We start from the raw sequence: 19,342 nt of genomic DNA, 5'->3' as shown, positions 1-19,342 counted from the left end.
AGGGCAGTTTGGAGCATCTATAGCAGTTCCCCTGCTGTACTGCGGGCACCATTGGGGAGCAATCTGTGTTACATGTCAAGCAGACTCTGTCATGAAGATGGACTACTGTAGCACTGAATGTGGAGCAGACTCTAGTCTCCTATTGTGAGGTTTTTGGGGGTTTTTTTGCTTTGTTTTTTTGTTTTTTGTTTTTTTTTATGATATCTTCTCTATCTAGGTCAAGGTTTCCTTTGTTACAGTCTAGGCAGTCAGAGCTGAGAGCTGCTATCTAAGGTAAAGGTGTTTTCAGAGAGACATGTATAGAGTTTTAGGCAATACTGCCCCCTGCTGGAAAAAGAAAAAAAAACAAGACCTCACAAGTAGCAGTAGGTAGGGTCCTTTTTGTGACAGGAAGCAACTGCATTTCTGGGTAATGTGGTCTTCACTGTGAGAAACACCCTTGAGAGATGAAGTCTACCAATCTCCCTGACCATGATCTTGTCTTCATACTAATAAGGAAACGATTTCAGAACTTACTAAAAATAATGATCCTATTAACGCTGCAGACAATGATTATTGCCTTTAGTGATTAAAGCGGTACTTGGGTGATTTCGTATTGCATCTCTATGAGGCTGGGGGATAATAAGAAGGCAATTTAAAAAAAAAAAAAAAAAGGATAGTCAAAATCAAAACAGAAGATATCCTGACCTTAATCCTTAGAAATGGCTCAAGCTTTAAATACACTAGATCCTACATTTCCCATAGTGCAACTTGATAGCATTTTTAGTTATTTTTCCTGCGAGCATGAAGTACCCATCATGGGTTTCTCATGCACAGTTTTTGTAAAAAAAAAAAAATTTAAATCTTAGTTTCAGAACTTGCAAAAGCTCCTTCAGAGCCTCAGAAGACATCATACAAATCTTTTCACAACCTGAGTTGTACACTCCATGATGAGTAAACAGTCTAATATTGCTTATCAGAAATTCCCCAAATATTCAATTTGCATAGGTAAGAAGCAGGAAAACAGGTACATTCTTCACATTTTAGAAACGGTGACGTAAGGACCTAAGGGGGAGGTCATCTCCACCAGCGACCATGTCTTTGACCTCCAAGGTGACTTTTGCCCTCTCACCTGTGACTTTTCCATCTTTTCTCCCACTCTGCTGCAGGGACTCGTGGCCCTTCCGGCCCTCTTTAAAACTTCACTCCTCTCTCAGGTAACACTTTGCAACACAGTCTGGCACGCTGTCTGTCCAACATCTACCAGCCGCTGCGCCTGTCATCATCATCATAGACTCCTCAACTCTCCCTTATCCCCATCATGAGAAGTGATGGATCCGCCCTTCCCCAGCTGTTACCTCAGAGAGTTTTGTCATCTCACTGCTGCTGTCATTTAATGCCGCGTTACATGGATAGAGCATTTTGTATTTTTAACATTGATCATGTAACAAAAGAGAGAAAAGAACTTCTATGATTGCGCTGCATTTGGAGACAAAGCATAAGCTTCTAATAGCGGGATCATTTAGATCTCTGTCCTCGGTTATCCAGCTTAAATTCATCCAAAGAAAATGTCGATTGACTTGTTTCTCTCTCTTTCTCTCTTTAATTTCTTCTCTCAGAAAGGGCAGCACAGGAGATGGACCCAGAGAAGGAGAGCTGGAGGACCTGCATGAAGATGAGCCTTCCTCTTGAGTCTCCCGTCAACAGAGCTTTGTCTTAAACTCCATCCTCTTTACATCCCTTTGCCTGAAGCACTGGGCGCTCACGCCGCCATCCACACATTTCCTTCAAATCAGCGACACACTACAGACTTCTCATTCTGTACACTGAGGAAACTCTCAAGGTTTTAAATCTGATACGTTGCTTGTGTTAACATTCAGACTTGTACTCTCAGGCTTGCTTTCGTTTTTGCTTCTGTTCTATCCTTTCTTACCACATTTAGCCCCAAATTTCCATTTCCACTGCAGTGTTTCTGGGCACTAAGTTTGATCTGCAAGGTGTTTTGTCTTACCTGCTCAGCCATTTTATGCTGTGACTGGCGTCAGTGAACCAATAAGAGGAACTCTGCCAATTCTCTGGATCACTAACAGTTCACGTTATCGTTGCAGGAAAAGACAAGGATGTGTTTGTCTGCTTGCTTTGCACTGTAATGTGTTAAAAAAAAACAAAAAAAAAAACAGTCAAACTCAGATTTGTTTTTAAACTGTATGCATGGTGAATAGTTATGCCTCATCATCAGGATGTCCACAGCCACCTGTGACAGTTACAGCCTGCCTGATGAAGAGAAAAGAAACTCCTCTTCAATGACACTATATTGTCTCTTAAGTGAAGTGAAGGGCTTTTATTTCTGATCAGTGATCAGTCATTTTAATATTGTACATAGATGTCTTGAGGTATCTTCTGTGTTATCGTCTCACAGCCCTATTGTATATGTGCCATCAGTTGCATTTCTTTTGAAGCGAGGTTACAAAGATTGAAGTCCTTCCTGTGCTGCCTTCACAGTCCTGTTTTGAGCTTCTCTGACAGGAGGGACAGGAAGTCAGCTGTGTGAGGATGACCACACAGAAAGGGCAGCGGCTGTGCTGTGCTTGAACACGTTTCAGAAGTGACTTTCCTGACGTGTGATGTGTCATTTCACGAGTCTTCTCCTCCTCTGTTATATGTTGTTTGTCTGATTTTGGTTCCTTAACGCTGTTGCTTTCCTTCCATATCAAACTATACTGTTTGGTTTGATGTGAAGTCATTGTGACAGAAAATGGAGCATTTTGAAGTGCATGTTGTTTAATGGCATGTGTGAACAGACTGAAAAACGGCCTTTAAACTACTCGTATTGACTATACTTCAGTTTATTCCAAATTAGAAAGTATTATACAGCATTCTTGGATGCAGAGCTGATTGAAAGGCATAAATAATCTCATTGTCGGAGTTAAACATCAGTGAGCGCTTTTGCAGATGAAATTGAATCAACAAATGATGGCTCTTGTGTTCACAGTGGGTCATAACGCTGTGCTTTATCATGTGCAGCGGGAAGAATCCTGTGTCCGGATTTATGCTTCCAACGAAAATAAAATGAAGAAAAAAACTATAAGGAAATACCTATTATAAAATTGGCTGGTTGTTATCTTTGCCCTAAATAATAATTCCACTTCAAGTGTAAGCATTAGTGGCTATTGTGAAAATTATTATTCTATAAATATATTATGGTTTAAATTACATTACACCATCTTAAATTAGTTATGCTTTGCCGTTTTCAGTGATTAACGGTTGAACAAGTTGTACCAACTCAGCACTATACATATTCTTTAGGGGGACGGTTGTTGCCTTTTTTTTTTTTTCTAAGTCAAGGTTAGGGTCCAAATAAAATATTAATGCTGAAGAGGGTCATACAATTTTAAGCTTAACCCTCCTCCCCACCCTAGAAATTCCTGCTCAGTCCCTAATTAGTTTGCCTGTCTGACTGCTTGAGGTTCCAACTAGCCATGCAAGCTTACAGCGCAGGGTAATGTTGGGATCATAAATGAATGAAAAAGAATTAGTGAACCTTTTTGTGATTCGAGTCCCTTGTTTGCCATTCAAAATGGTTGGCTAACTTTAAAAAAAGAAAGCTGTGGGTTGCTTTGTCCTTGCAGACTCAACTCAATGAGCACATTTCTGCCTCCAAAGCAGCTCCGTTTATATAACTCGGTGTCAGTATCCTCCAGTGAAGGACACTAACTGAATGGCAAAGGATGGAGAGGGATCAGTGGAATCTAAATGGAAAAGCATTTTTCACATGTTGTTACTGAGCGTGTGTGTTTAGGGGTCTATGCTCAAAGAGGCAGGGACAAAATGCATAAAAAAACATAAGAACATCAACTTTATTATGTGGGTACTGGAGAATGTAGATCTTTATATCCTTTTTATTTTACTGTTCAGGAAAATAGTTGGTTAAAGATTCTGTGTGTATAAGATAAATGAATATCTTTCTGTCTATTTGTATAGAATGTCTTTGTGTGTGCAGTTTAAAATTAAGGGTTGTGGTAGGTACTGATGTCTGTTTCCAGAGTAACCATCAATGAAGGGCTGATTTGAACCAAAATGTATGAAATGGTGTGTTGTATTTTATTTGCTTTAAAGCTGTGCAACCCCCGTTCTTAGAAGAACTCGTTTTTAATCTAGGTGTTGCCAGCTTTACATTTGTGGGTTTGTACAGACATTTTGTCAGTCTCAGAGGTGTTGTCTTAATCGTAAGTGCATTATTGGCTCATTCCACTGCTTCTAGAGCATTCAGGCCAATCATCGTTTGTGCATGTTTTAGTTGTCCTTGTTGAACATTAAGCTAAGACATTGCTTATATTAAAATATTTTGCACTTTTCCACTTACAGATGCATATTGAAATTACTGTGATTACAAGTAACACTACTAGCACCCGCCAGCCATGAAACATTGTACAGTTTATGATCGGGAGGAAAATTGTGGTTCACTGTAAAAGACCATATTTACGGTGTATCGGTATGTCCTCACAATCTCCTGTGCTTTTTGATGCATTACTTTTTGCTATCAATCTGCATGGCACAGCATTGCTGCTTGGTTTTTTAGAGAATTTTTACTAATGAAACTCAAAGATGTTTCCATTTTCCAGAATCTTGTGTTACAATGCTGTAACAGCCTCAGCAGCAAGATTGGTTTTGAATAGCTGTTTTTGTGGTGCATATCTGTATGATTACAGAATTGTGAATGTTGCATAACTGGGGCAGGGAACCTCTGGGTTTTACTGCTGAAATGATGCATAAGACAAAAACACTGTAAATTCCATCGTATGAGCCTGGGACAGAGCATAAAAGCAGCTCGGACAGTCTTTTCATGTACCCAGCCAACAGTTATTTTACAGTTAAGAGCTATTTTATATTAATTAAAAAAATGACACAATGGGAAATTGGAACCCAAATTCTTTCTAGCGTAGCGCTGTTACAGCAGTGAAACACAGAAGAAAGACCAGCGGGTGCAGTTGCTGCAGTTGCTGCAGTTGCAGCACAGGAAGCGAGTGACAGGACTAATTTCTCATGACTTCAGGTCATTATTATATCCAAGGGAGGAGGACTGTGGGAGAGTGAGTCTGTACATAATAGGTAGTCAGGGATGATTCGAATCACTGCTGTGTATCTTATGTGACTGTCCTGATATGTTTGCTGAGGGTGCCCGCTGTCTCTGTGTTTCTGGATGTCAGTCTTGTGTTGTCTTGTGCATTTCTCTGAATGTACTCACTGGCCTGCATAAGTCTCTCATATAAAAACAGACGCATGGCACATCCCTATGGAATGCAGTTGTTACAATGTAAATATGTACCAATATATATAAAGAAGCTATTTTTTTTGCATGCTTTTTGTACACAACTACATATTATCAGACAATTAAAAAAAAAAAAAAGTTTGAATCCTTATGATACTCTGCCTCTGTTCCTGTTTGACTGCTTGCACTGCGACAAAAGAGAAAGCAGGAATGTCACTGTACATCTTTTATTGAATTGAGCTGTCGATCACAAGGTGCACACAATGGATGAATCACTCTGAAAGTGGCACATCCACACTTTGCGTGTGTATATCTTGCCGTGACAAAGACCATGACGGAGGTAATGGATGACTTACGGATGATTTGTGTACACACAGGGGCCCTGTAGTGCCAGAAATTGTTCTTTCACCTGTACAGATATGGAAACAGTTACACCCAGAGGTTAAACCCAGGGTGTGAACGAAAGCAAACCGAGCTACACCCAGAAAAGGACACATACAGCTGAGGTACACCATCAAAAGCAAGACAGTCACTCAGGATGGCTTTAGGAGTGGGGGGATGCCGTTGGTAGGCGATGCTGCTGGAGACCAAAAAAAATAGAGGGCACACGGAGCAATGTCTTTTGACTTTGTCCCTCTCAGTCTCAGTCCGTTTTCAGTTCATTTATGGTTTGTGAATGTGTGTGTGTGTTGTCTTGCAGGGTCCAGTGCAGGGTTCCAGTTTAGTACACCTTCAAAGTAGCCTGGCCATTGGCTTGAAAGTTTGTCCCCAGGTCACTTCTACACAAGAATAGCAGACAAATAGATAAATGAGCCATCTCAAAAGACAAAGCAAATGGACTTTATTCTTTAATACAAAAAATATATGAATCTCTTACTTTAGATACCCCAGTCTCTATGCTACCTGCCTCTGAATCAGGATCCTATAAAATAAGTCAAAGCCACAAGACAAGAGCCGCTTAAGACATCTCAGATAATGTGCCAAACAATTCTCATCATCATCACATGATAGAATACATTTTTGAAAATTGACTCTACTGTCTACACTTCTACATGCACTCACATTGGACTGGTCAGTGCCTTGGACTTGTCTTGCATTTGCTTCGAGGGTGTAATAGACGCTTGTGTCTAAACCAAGCGACTCGCTGTCATGCTGTAAATACAAAATAATCTGCCTGTTTCAGTTACAGAGGGAAGCTGTCTGGGCAGGTAATGAGATTTTCACCTATCAGATACTGTGGGAAGAAAGAGTATGTGAACCCTTTGGAATCACCTGGTTTCCTGTGTTAATTGTTAATGAAATGTGATCTGATCTTCATCTAAGTCACAAGTACAGACAAACACAATTTGCTTAAGCTAATAACAAACAAACAATTATAATCTTTTATGTCTTTATTTTAACACCCCCATTAAACTTTCACAGCGCTGGCGAAAAAGTAAGTGAACTTTGGATGTAATAACTGGTTGAACCTCCTTTGGCAGCAATGAGCTCAAACAAGCGCTCCAGGTAGCTGTGGATCAGACCTGAACAATGTTCAGGAGGAATTTCAGACCATTCTTCCTACAGAACGGCTTCAGCTCAGACATATTCTTAGGACGTCCGTTGTGAACGGCTCTCAGACTGGGCTACTCTAAAAGGTGGATTTTCTCTGTTTGAAGTCATTCTGTAGTAGATTTTCTCTATGTAGTGTTTAGGGTCATTGTCCTGTTGCATAACCCAACTTCTACTGAGCTTCAGCTGGCACACAGCCACCCTGTCATTGTCCTGTAAGATACCTTGATAAACTTGGGAATTCACTTTGCCCTCGGTGATGGCGAGCTGTCCAGGTCCAGAGGGAAACGGTGACCAACTCCACTGATTCCTTCAAGCCTTTCGCTTTTACTCTGGGCTTCTTTTTTACCTCACTGAGCGTCTGTGTTGTGTCTTTGGAGTCACCTTTGCTGCGCGCCCACTTCTAGGCAGAGTAGCCACAGAACTAAATCATCATCATTTCTAGACAGTTCGTCCAGCTGTGGACTAATGATTCTAAACTCTTTGAGATGACTTTGTAACCCTGCCCAGCTTTATGCAAATCAACAATTCTTGATCCTAAGTCTTCTGAGATCTTTTTCAGTTGACATGAGCAGATGCTTCTTGTGGAAAGCAAACTCAAAATGTTTGAGTGCTTGTTATAGGTCAAAGTAGCTCTAACCCACGCCTCCAGTCTTGTTTCATGATTGGACTCCAGGTTTGCTAACTCCTGACTCCATTTAGCTTTGGTTGCTGTCATTAGACGAGGGGTTCACATAGTTTTTCCAACCTACACTGTTAATGTTTGAATGATGTATTCAGTATGGACCAGAACAATACTATGATTTGTGTGTTATTAGTTAAAATAGATTGTGTTTGTTCATAATTGTAACTTAGATGATGAAGATCTGATCATATTTTAAGACAAGTTTATACATAAATGCAACTCCAAAGGGTTCCCTCACTTTTTCTTGCCACCGTAACAGGCTGTACTGTACTATGCATAGACCTTTCTACGGTGCTGACCAATGTTATGGGACTAAACACAGCATTAATCTGGTGGCTGCTGATGTTTTTACACCTACTATGTGCTAGTGGGGTTTCTAATTCGAGCATGTATCATTCCTTCGCTAGAACTGACATACATCTAAAAAATGTTAAGATAAATAATTCTGCAGCTAAATACTTTGCCGATGACTGGACTGTCCTTTTTAACTGCCTTTCTGCTGCCATCTTGTGTCCAAACGGATTACAGCAGAATTTTCATTAGAATGACCAGTATTTATACAGGACAGAGCTTACCTGTGTGTGTGGATCTGTATATTTAAATTTCATGTTCTTGTAAAATTGTCTTTTTGGCAGCAAATAGAGAAGCACCAAGTCACATACTACAGTTGCCTGAAAAATTATTTGAAAAGAGCAGAATTATATCAGTTTGCATACATATGTATTGCACAGACAAGAAAAAATGATTGCAGCTATGAGTCAGGCTACAACATACCACTCCAAAAATGCCCACTCCAGAGCCTATAGCTGTCAGTGTTGGGATGATATCAAACTTTCTTGCCTGTGAAGGACAGAGTGCCAGTTATTCAAAGTTCCTTTTCTCTCCCTAATTATCAAGTCAGAAAATCGATAAATACATTTCTCAGAATATAGTACTTACCAGTGATTGCACAATGATATCGATTCTGATCCCAAACACTTTGAGAAGGGTTCTTTTCTGAATTGTGTCCTCCAAATAATGCTTTGCATACCTAAAATATGTTACATAGAATTTTTTGACAAAACATTTGGTAAATATTTACATTCACAACGTATTCTCTATCATCCGTTTGACAATATAGTGCCCGGGAACCTGCACAGTAAAATACATTACCCATATAATAAACTACTGTGAAATGTCAAGGCTTTTAAATCTTTAGAATTTAACCAGAAAAAATGAAAGGTTTCACACCCTCTTTCTGAATCATCCTATTAGAAAGGAATAAATCAATTCCTTATTATTAATGAAAAATGGTAATACTGAGGGCATAGTATTGAAGGCTACCCATACAATTATAGCAACAACCCTCCAGCCAATTAGCACTGCCATAATATAAAAAATACCCTGGTAATGACTATTCCTGCAGTACAAAGAGAGCTGACCATCCTCTGAAGGCATTAAACAGTAACAAGTGACAGTTCGAGACAAATCTCAGCAGCCACATTGAGCTGTTTTACCGAGGGCAAGTAAACATTTTAAACTTCAGTCTGTCTGCACTCAGTACAAACTCAACAGACCTGAAGCAGAGCAATATCAGGGGCTAACAGTGAGTTCAGTTCAGCCCATGGAAAATGAGGTGAGCAAAAAAATAGTCAATACTGCATATGGTGACGGTACATCAACATGAAAATAGAAATTCACATTGAAAATGAAGCACCGAGTCCCAACTGAGCAGTTTTTCTACAAGAAACCAGACTAGGTAAAATGGCAGCAGAGTATTAAACCTGCGTTTAAAGAATCGGTCTTCACTTTGGTTAATGTGCTTTCTTGCCAAGAGTTAGACAAGCTAGACCATAAAAAAGTAATTGAACATGAAGCTACAGCCAGGAGACGGTTAGCTTAGCTTAGCTTAGCTTAGCTTAGCTTAGCTTAGCTTAGCTTAGCTTGTGTGAAGTGCTATGCTCCTCTGTTAAGTGGTGGTCATTCCAGTTTGACATAGATGGCTTCTTTCACTCCTCTTTCAAACCACCAGTCTTCTCTGGCCAAAATGTGTACATTATTGATCCTAAAATGAGTGGCCCTTGTCCTCCAGTTCTGACCGAAGGAGGTCAGGACCTGACCTTGGACCTGACCTTTGTCAGGACTCAGCAGCCCACCTACATATGAAAAACTGGGCACAGGGAAAGAGCTAGCCTGGCAAAGTCCTTCCTACCAGCAGCTCTCAAGCTCACTAGTTAACATGTTATATATTGTTTAATCCACTCAGAAAACACAGTTAAGAGAAGAACAACAATTTGTGGTTTCATGGAGTGAGAGAACATCCCATAAAACAGAGTTAGGAGAGCTACTTCCCCTGTTTCCAGTCTTTATGTTAAGCTAAGATAACCAGCTGCTGACATAAGCTTCACACTTAACACACAATCATTCAAGTGATCGGAATCTTCTTATCAAACTCTAAGCCGTAGCGAAAAAGCTCATTTCACAAACTGTCAAACTATAGCTTAAGCCCCGTGGCTAGGACCAGGAACACAGTCTTTGCTGCAGTGTAACACCTGTATCTACACACCTGAAGTTGTAGCCCACTGATGCTCTGACTTTGTCTGTCTCAGCAGGGTTTCCATACAGACCATGGAAGTTGTACTTCGGTTTACAGTGTTTTATATCCACATCAAGGTTACATGTCCAGTCGACCACAATGCCAATGGCCCCTCCCTGTCAAGACACGAGCACATAATACATCATACAAGTCTCCATTACCACAAGAGAAGCAAAACATCAAAAAATAATGCATGTGCAGATGTGACTAAATGGAACAGAAATCTGCTTATGCACATGGAAATCATTTCTAGCCATTCAGTGTTGAGTGAAGATTTTATGCAACAAACTTACCACTCGGGCTATAGTTTCAAAATTAAAGCCAGAAAGTTTAACTATGTCTCCCAGTTTGAATATTGGACACAGTGGCGCATTCTCTGGGTCATGAAGACATTTGCTGATGTATGCGGCATCAATACCCTCCACCAGGTTACTCCTGAAAACACAATTGGATGTTTGAGGGCAAAGTCCTGGATAACAGAATAACCTGGAATTGCATGTCTTGCATTTCTTTGCAAATAATAGTGAAAATGACTCTATCCTGTTTAGGAATTACTGATTTATTTTTTTTATTTTGAAGAAAGTAACACTACACTGTCTCCAAATTTATTGTTGACTGACACAATTTTGGAGCCACTCCTTTGTACAATTAAAGGCATAATATCCTCCTTTATCCTTCACCTTCATTTACAGCATGACTAAAGTGGATTTAAAAAGAAGAGATCACAGATTTTTATCTAAATGTGCATGTTCATTCTATCTCATTTAAAAGACAAGGTGTGACATTTTCCTTGCTTGCTTTTACCCGCAACATGAGTTTAAACCCCTTGTATGGCAACTTGAAAGCTTATTTTATAGTGCAGAAGCAACATATGCCAAAACCTGGCTGATTTGTATTTATTTATCTAGATTTGATCACATCTCATTTTATCACACCCGCCGAGCTAAATGTAATTTGACATGAATGAGGTCCATCACCTTGTGACGCCAAATAAGGGGAAAGTTACAGAATTTTTGATGAACAGAGTGTAGTTCTCTGCAGACATCAACAGAGGAGGACTGGAATGGAAAAGAGAAAGGAATCAAATACAGTATGTCGAGGAGCTTTATACAAGTATTCAGCATAAATCATCACAAATTATGTTTGCCCTGGGCAGACTGTTATGTAATCCCATAAACGGCACAGAACCGCTACAAATTCAATCATCGCATGCATTACAAGTCAGTATCAGCTTGCGGCATGAATAATTCAGCGTTTCCACATACTCCGGTATTTTGTGATCATCCTCAACAGGGCACCAAGCCAACACCTCACAGGTCTTTGTGGTATTCACACAGACTCCCGTCATTTGCCCTTGAAACAGAAACATCTTCATTTAGACAAAATTAAAACTGGAGCAAATATGTTTCAAGCAGCATAAAATAAAGGCATAGGCTTTGACATTAAAGCAGTTCTAAACATTTTCTGCCTCCACTTTTCATCTTATCTTGAATTAGCATCAAGAGCAGCAAGCAAGATATAAAAGCCAAGCAAAGCGGACGCTGAAATGGCTGTTTCCTTTATCTTGCCCCGATCCTAATGCATCATTTCTCTCCATGTGATTAGCAGTGTTTGGGAGTAGTGATCTACATGTTATTAAACTAGTAGTTTAACTAACTTTTTGCAGTAGCTTGCTGGTAGTTCAGCTACATTCATTTTAGCCTAGTGATTCAAGTAGTTAAATTCCTTTTTTGTCATTTTTGTGTCAAACTACTGAAACTACACGCAGTTTTGGGGAATTGAACGCCCTTGGACTGGGCCCGCCCCGTCTTTCTTTCATCCTGACCACTGTGAAGGCACGCCCAGGCAAAGCATTTGTCAGGCAGCCACCACCACACACCTGGCCTTTGTGTAGTTTTGTTGTAATATCATATCACATCTACATTGTCAATTTGATCATATTTTTTACGAAGTGGTTTGAAATACTTTTTCTAAGTAGTTTTAGTTAACCAAACCAAGCTTTGCTGCAATTCCACTTCTTCCAGTGTGAAACCAGTGGTAGATTGCAGAACTATGCCTTCAAAGTAGGTTCCTCAACACTGGTGATTAGTTTCGTTGGTATCAGTCTCTCTCATCATGTGCTGGATGTGTTCACAGACAGTTCTCCAGCAGGCGTTTGATCCTTCAGCTTCAGTCTGACCTTTTACCGGATCTCACCAGTCTGTTTAGCTACAGGGGCGCCCTCAATGTTTACTTGTCTACAAGCATAGAGAATTTATGCCGCCTTTAAAAGGAACACTGGCACCTCAAGGTGAATTTGACTGGTCTGAAACAGACAGATCTAAAGCTTTGGCTAACATTGTCTTATTGAAGGTGATGTGGGACACAGAGGACTTTAAAGGCTCAGGATTTAACCCTGGGCAGACGGAGGACAATAAATTTATATAAGTGCTCTTTGAACTCGCCGTCTATGGTGTATATGTTTGGACCTACTAAAAAAAGCAATTGCCTGAATGGTTATTTGATTTCTGTGTCTCTGTGTGCTTATATTTTGTGTCAGCTCATATTCACAAGAGTTTATGTAACATCTGTGCCTTTGCTTATATATACTTGCATGTGTCTACTTGCTTATGGCAGGGTTTTACTTGCACACTTCAGTGATAAAAATCAAATAATGAAAACTGTGAAACCGAACTGTGTTGGGTTGCTGAGACTTAGGTTGTTGATTTTAATACAGTTTTTTCTTGCTGCTGGACAAGAGCAATACATGAATTGCATCTAAGTGTTTACCTTAGCAGCAGTGATGCGTCAGACCTGATGTATTTACTTTCTACTGTGTGAGCCCATCCAATAGCAGTCCTCAAGAGCCACAACCCATTTAGCAAATACACTGCTCCACAACCTGCCACGATCCTCTACCTCCCTCAGTACATCACAGTCCTGTCACTGGCTTTATGAAGTTTAAGAAGGACTTTCGTCTCTGGCAAGGCAAAACAAAATAATGAAAATCCAAAGATCTGGACTGATCTGACAGGCAGACAGACGGTTACTCAGTGAGGACTGCTGAGGTCACACACTATCAGGCCGTCAGGATTTACCATGTCCCGTACGTTTGAAACTCCCTCCTTCACAGTCAGCGTCTGAGCTGCAGTTGTGCTTGCCTTTGAGCTGTTATAAACAAGAGATTGGGGTAAGTGTGTGTACACAACTGTGGAATGTGAATGTGAAGAAACCAGAACATTTTAAACATGAAAAAAATGACAACTTGAAAATAAAGTTTTGCATCTTTTTTTTTAAAGAACTGTTTGTCATCTTAAAGCCATTGAGCTTAAAAAGACTTCTCTGCGATTTGAAAAGTAAACAGTTACCCAATTACACAAACAGTCTTGGAATGAGACACAGTTTCCGCTTAGTTTTACTATTTATGGAAGTGTATAGTTCAGAGGAAGAACCAGAAAACAGAGAGGAAGAGAAAAACAGTGAGAAGAAGAAATGAAAACGAAAGAAGGGGGAGCATTGTCACATACCTCTGGACATTTTCCCATACTCTGACCCTCAGTTATGATGTAGTTTGTCATCACCACAAAAGAGGAGTCTCCCTGGGGTTTAGGATTAAAAGAAGAGATATGTTAAATTTTTTCTCACAATTATTTATGCCATAAAATGACACAGTGCAGTAGTTGTTATGCAAAGTGCAAAGTTCTTTGTAGGCAGCCTGTCACATTAATCAGCTGTTGCCCACTGGTGACCCTGACTGATATCACAACACCTTCAAACAAAACCACTTTCATCCCCATAAGTATTCTGCATAAAGGCATGGTTTATCTTGGGAAACGTGCTTTTTTGCTTTCTTGCTGAGCTTTAGACAAGAAGATTGATGCCACTCTCATTTCTGAATGGTGAGTATTAACCAAGAGCAAGGAGACTGTTAGCTTAGCATAAAGCCTGGAAACGACGAAACAGCTAGCCTGGCTCTGTCTGAGGGTTTTAGTCTTTAGAGGTGTTTTCATACAGAAAGCGAAGCACATTTTTGCTTCACATCAGTCTGTGTGTGTGTGTCATCGCGGCAAAATGTGGCCCTGGAGACACCTACTGTAGTGTCTTTCAACTCACTTTCCATGCACTCACGCCGCCTCTAAAACTCATTTTGTACCCTGTCTGGACACACAGTTAGAGGTGCTCCTAGGCATTTTGTGTTACCTTTGGACAGAGCCAGGCTAGCCCCCCCCCAGTTTACAGGTTTTATGTCTCAGGGAATATTCTTGAATATTCTTGTCACAGAGGCCATGTTCAGAACATGAAGTATGGCCAATTAGATTAAGTCTCTTAAAACATTAATTTAAGTGATAAACTCAATTAGTAAAACAACAACCATCTGGGGAATTTTCACAGGCAAAGGGATGGATTTCAGAATGAAGATGAACTGGTAGTTGATACCTACCAGATCAAAGTGTCAGGTATTATACCATAGTGTCCTTTTCACCTTTTTGGTTGGGTTTATCCTTACAAACCATGTGCTAGACCCAGTCTGAATTAAACAAGGCCCACACCTCAAAGCAAACATGACAACCTTCATTGTGTCTTCTTTATTTCCTTCCCAAAGATAACAGGACCCAGCAACATTTCAGGTAAACAAAGAAATATATTTGACCAGAGTGTCCCTTTTGGTAGGTTGTTTGCTCAGTTCTTTACAGGACGCATGCAATGACTTATGGAAAGCACAGGGACAACTCAGCAAAGCCAGATTATCATCAGGGTCAAATTTACAAACAAGCAGTAACTCTCAACCTGTGTGTACATCATCCTAGTAACATCACTAATTGGATCTGTCATAAAATTTAGCCAACATGGATGTTTTAACTGCATGAGTAAACCTTGAACTTTGTCATGATCCGACCGCGTGACCAGCATTCATCAGGAAGCAAAGCATTTTGACGTTGCTTGTCTGACTCAGCCTGATGTTTAATCCCTCTGACAGTTTGAATCACGGACAGCGGATGTTGACTTTGTGACATCTAACTCAGACCCAGATTTAATATAATCCCAACAATGGTCAGTGACTTGTACCAGGTGCAAAACAAATACATGACCTTTAGGAGCCATGTGATGAGCACATAACAAATGTTCCTAATTGTATGAAATGCTTCAGACAACCAGTCACCAACCTGTGGAGGGAAGACGTAGTCGGCGACATCCCAGACTCTCTCATTTGCATTCACATTGGTGTAGCCCACACCTTTCATTTTGGTGAAGACGGAGCTGACTGCTGTGTCTGTGGACTGGTAGCCTTTCTCGTAGATGAAGACCCACCTGTATGGGACACATGAAGCATCCTGTCAGGCCTGTCAGCACTTAAGATGTCTACTCCACCCGAGCCAAACATCTAACCCCACAGGCAAGGGCATGTATATCAGTGATGTTGACTTTCTGCACATCTATCCCGCATGCCAGCAGCACGCCTCACAGGGACACGTGATTGTTGTACAGTGTCATGGTGGTTGTACTTGTTCCTTTACCGCCACTAAGACAAATCAGCCATATTGAATCTCAGAGTACTGACATTTACTACTTTTTTTTTGATGGAGGTAGCTTACAGTTTCAAAATATCTTACAAAAATAATCAGAGGATTGCAGTAAACTGTCACATGTCTGTAGAGCAACTGAAAATAGCTCAAGTAGAAAGTGAACACTATATGTGGTCACAGTTCCAGTGAGTAGAGCTATTGTGCTGATTTCCCAGATGACAGCACATATCACCAGATAGTATTTCTAAGAGATCTGAATAAATGTCAGCTTACATGTTTATCAATGCAAACAATGTAAACTATGCTCCCCCAAGAATATTGATTATATTAAGTTTATTCGATCCTGTAATGAAATTAAGTGCAATTTATATAAAGGTATGTCTATTTTAGGGTACTCTATTCGTCTGCACTACCACATTATTTTTACTCCACTGCATTTATTTTACAGCTATATTTACTTTTCAGATTAAGATTTTACATGAAAAAATATATCATATATAAAATGCAATTCATTGCTAGAGATTGAACCATTGGGTCTCAATCTTTTGCTTCTTTTATTTAAATAACTGATTGAGGTCCAAAGAGGTCAAGTCATCAGATATTTCCAAAAAAAGCAAAGATTAGAGTGAATTAAAAAAAAAAAACAAAAGGCCCCCAGCAATCTAATATATAATAAGACTAATATAATAAGACTATATATCAGGTGCCAATTTTATGTCAAACAAGTACTTTCAATACTTTAAGTGTATTTACATAATACCTCTGAAATTTTACTCTGATTTTCCATTCAGGACTTTAACTTGTAATAGAGTATTTGTGCATTGCTGTATTGGTACTTTTACTTAAGGAAAAGATCTGAATATTTCCTCCACCAGTGGTGATAATCTACAAAGAGATTTGAGATCTACTATAAAATTCCTGGTTGTAAGACATTTTCGCTTCATACATCAAATGTTTAATAATCCAGGTTTGTTCTGGTGAAAAACTGCAGTTATGTCGAGGTGACTGAATTAAGAACAAGTGCCCGAATCCTTAATCACATAAAAGGATTCCCATCAATCAGAAACTAGCTTCACACTCGAGTACAGTACTTTTTGATCTCTGCAGCTTGAAGCTCATTGTTTTGCTCAATTTGTGTGCGCGGCCAGGAGGTATGGGTAACAGCTGGTGTGCACTGGACAGATACCGTATGTACACACACACACACACACACACACACACACACACACACTCACACATGCAGAGCTATTTTATATAGGGTGTGAGAAGCAATTATCCCCTGGTAGAAAGCCTACAGGACAGTATGTAATGCAGCACAAGTTCATTTGTCCGTGCACAATGAAAGCACTTTTCAAATAGAAACATCTTTCAAACTGCAGAGTGAAATATGGTATGCACAATGAGCTAAAAGCCACAACTTCTATCAGTTAGGCAAATCAAATTATGCAAGTTGAGGCTGAAGGAGAAGTGGAGAAAACATAGAGCACATTAGCGGAATAAAGAAACCCATGAACATGACATAACTGAAGGATCTTCCAAAACAGCAGTCTAAGTGAGATCTGTATCTGCTCCGACAGAAGGAGAGCGGGGAGGCAGGGAGGAGGCTCCTTGATGTGTGGACGGCTTTTTCGTTCCAACATACTGTGGTGCGGAGATTAGCATTCATTTTGTGAAGACAAATGAAATGAAAAAAAATCAACCTCCAAATAATCACTGTGAAATTTAAACAGTGGATTGGAATTTTTGTCAACTTAAAAGTGACATGATGGAAATGAATTAAACAGAACAGTCATTATTGTTTGCTGAGGCTGCTGTCCTCTATGAAAAAAGTCTTTGCTTTTTAACTTTATTAAGAAACTATCTTTCAATTGATATATAAAAGATTTTTAAAACCATCCATGTGGTGTATGCAAAGCCCTGTCTGGTGTGTATACTCCCAAACTGTGGTTGGCCAAGGATTCATTATTTATCATATAGCAGGAAAAAGTTGTCATTTGAGAGAGTGAAAGCACAAAAATATAATCGTAAAATGAGTGTACCAAAAACTGCAATCCCTCTCTATTATTTACTGGTTTAAATTATAAAAATAAAAAGTAAAATAATACATGCATGTGTGATAAATCTAAGGTAAAAATGAAATGTAAAATTCCTGACAAGACAATTCACCACTTCACTGCTAGCGCCTTAGAGACGCAGCCTGACCTCCCCTCATGCTCATCACTGCCCAATCTTAATGCGGTCTGATGGCTGCAAAAGGCAGGTAATGGGGGGGGGGGGGGGGGCGGCTCTGCCATGCACAGAGAGCCTTGATACCAAAAGAGACCAAACATTTGAATCAGTGCAAAGTGCAAAACGAAAGCCACATTTCACAGTTTTCTGAGCAGGAGAATTTCAAGGTTTGAAATTAAAGAAATTATCATAATGAACTTTTTCAGACTGTGGAGATTGCCAAGATATGAAGCACAAAGAGAAACGAACAGTGGGCCATTTCAAATCAGTTTAAATCAGCTGGGCTTTTTCCTTTTTTAAAGAAAATAACCTTGCCATTAGCAAGAGAAGATGCTCTTAAATTTGTCTTTCTCTGTTAAATTTTTGGTCACCATCAACATCACCAGCAGAAGGTAACGCATGTCTGTGCTGTTTGGCAGCAGTTGATTGTTATCTGTGTTAGCATATGCCTCAGCATGTTCATCAGACACAGCTCCTCAGGTTCTGCTGCTCAGAGGTGCAGAAAGCCAGTAGAAAAAAATCCCACACACACACACGCATACACATGAACAAACAACCCAAGGGTGATAACAAACTAACAGAAACAGAAACCGAGATGTTGTGCCGTGGAGAGATATAGAATCAAAACAGCATGACTTCTCCGCAAAAGACTCCAACATGTCAGAGCAAGCATGTGGAGGTAATATGCGTAAGTTAACAAGCATGCTGCTTTTTCGTCTCAACTTGAGAAGGGCAGACAATTAAAAATGATCTGTCCTGTGCTCTCATACTCTTGCCCCTTCTACCAGCTCTCAATCAGCCAAATACCTTTGTAACTTTTTGTTTGCCTTGACTACTTGCTGTGTCAACAGTATCTAGCGAGGTACTGTGTGTATCTATGATCAATGGTGGTGCCCTCCAAAAGTCAAAGAAGGTGTCTACACGTTTTTCAGATGTTCTTTTTATGATGCAGTGCAAAATGAAGATATCAGGCTTATGTCACTCTAAACAACCCAGCCAGCAAAAAACTAACTGGCTGGAATTTGCGGGATCACTCGGACAGGTTTTTCTTGCAGCCGACTGTGTCCCTCTGAGCAAGCTGAAACATGTAAAACAATGCAAATCTTCTCTGCACTCAAATCGACCTGTTGCCCTTTGATCAGCAAAGAAAAACAAAAAACAAAAGGGTGAATGTGTGTGTCTTACCCGATGATGTAAGCCAGGACCCCCAGCTGGATCAGCCGGCACACCACTCCCACCCTCCTGTTCCTCACCAGCACCTGCCGCGGGGTCTCATACTCAAAGAAGAAGTCGGAGAGGGCGTTGGTAATTTGGCTTTTCATCTTCTCTCATCGGCTGACCCACAGAGAGGAGGGTCTCTCTCTTCGCCCCACTTGCATATAAACACCCAGACTCCACTTCCTCTTTCCCCCGTGGTCACCTCTGCCTCTTGCCTCTTCCTCACTAGTAGCGAGGGTCCTCTGCCTCCTCTCATAAGTGACGTCTGAAGCGGTTCATGAGAAGTCCTGAAGTGTGGGACTTCCTCCTTGCCACTCTGCTTTCACTCCCCC

General features: G+C 40.2%; 2 protein-coding genes across 10 annotated transcripts in view; one reads left to right on the top strand and one right to left on the bottom strand.

Annotated features, from left to right (window-relative positions):
• The window catches only part of camkk1a (calcium/calmodulin-dependent protein kinase kinase 1, alpha a), a 91,131-nt gene that overhangs the window by 66,987 nt on the left and 4,802 nt on the right, over window positions 1-19,342 (top strand). For 4 of the 6 annotated variants that reach the window (XM_040149889.1, XM_040149891.1, XM_040149892.1 and 1 more), the window contains exons 16-17: window positions 1,149-1,196; window positions 1,599-2,144. The exons of 1 other annotated variant lie outside the window; for it this stretch is intronic. In XM_040149889.1, the coding sequence (XP_040005823.1) occupies window positions 1,149-1,196; window positions 1,599-1,671 (121 nt within the window). In that variant the 3' untranslated portion in view covers window positions 1,672-2,144. Of the gene's footprint in view, window positions 1-1,148; window positions 1,197-1,598; window positions 2,145-19,342 lie in introns of those variants that run through there. One more of the 6 variants, XM_040149893.1, reaches the window with a different exon arrangement.
• On the bottom strand, window positions 5,473-19,286 carry p2rx1 (purinergic receptor P2X, ligand-gated ion channel, 1). Of its 4 annotated transcripts, none has more exons than XM_040149896.1 (14): window positions 18,978-19,286; window positions 15,204-15,348; window positions 13,566-13,637; window positions 13,137-13,206; window positions 11,325-11,412; window positions 11,037-11,117; window positions 10,353-10,494; window positions 10,030-10,175; window positions 8,424-8,514; window positions 8,259-8,324; window positions 8,060-8,155; window positions 6,311-6,400; window positions 6,126-6,170; window positions 5,473-6,027 (listed from the first exon to the last, which is right to left on the bottom strand). In XM_040149896.1, the coding sequence occupies exons 1-14, from the start codon at window positions 19,112-19,114 to the stop codon at window positions 6,022-6,024; spliced, it is 1,275 nt and encodes a 424-aa protein (XP_040005830.1). In that variant the 5' UTR covers window positions 19,115-19,286; the 3' UTR covers window positions 5,473-6,021. The 4 variants fall into 4 exon arrangements, with proteins under 4 accessions (XP_040005830.1, XP_040005831.1, XP_040005832.1 ...); XM_040149897.1 differs by having other exon boundaries at window positions 13,149-13,206; XM_040149898.1 differs by lacking the exon at window positions 6,311-6,400.

The sequence above is a fragment of the Xiphias gladius genome, chromosome 17 (assembly GCF_016859285.1).
Source record: "Xiphias gladius isolate SHS-SW01 ecotype Sanya breed wild chromosome 17, ASM1685928v1, whole genome shotgun sequence".
Taxonomy (NCBI): Eukaryota; Metazoa; Chordata; class Actinopteri; order Istiophoriformes; family Xiphiidae; genus Xiphias; species Xiphias gladius.
The sequence above is the reverse complement of the archived record's forward strand: the minus strand, read 5'-3'. Positions and strand labels throughout refer to the sequence as shown.

Excerpts from the sequence above, each read along its gene's own strand:
- p2rx1 (XM_040149896.1), bottom strand. The coding sequence starts at position 19,114 with ATGAAAAGCCAAATTACCAACGCCCTCTCCGACTTCTTCTTTGAGTAT. Across the intron at positions 11,118-11,324 it reads GATGATCACAAAATACCGGA|TCCTCCTCTGTTGATGTCTG; the intron begins GTATGTGGAAAC and ends TTTCCATTCCAG. Across the intron at positions 8,156-8,258 it reads GAGTGGGCATTTTTGGAGTG|GCAACTGTAGTATGTGACTT; the intron begins GTATGTTGTAGC and ends ATAATTTTTCAG.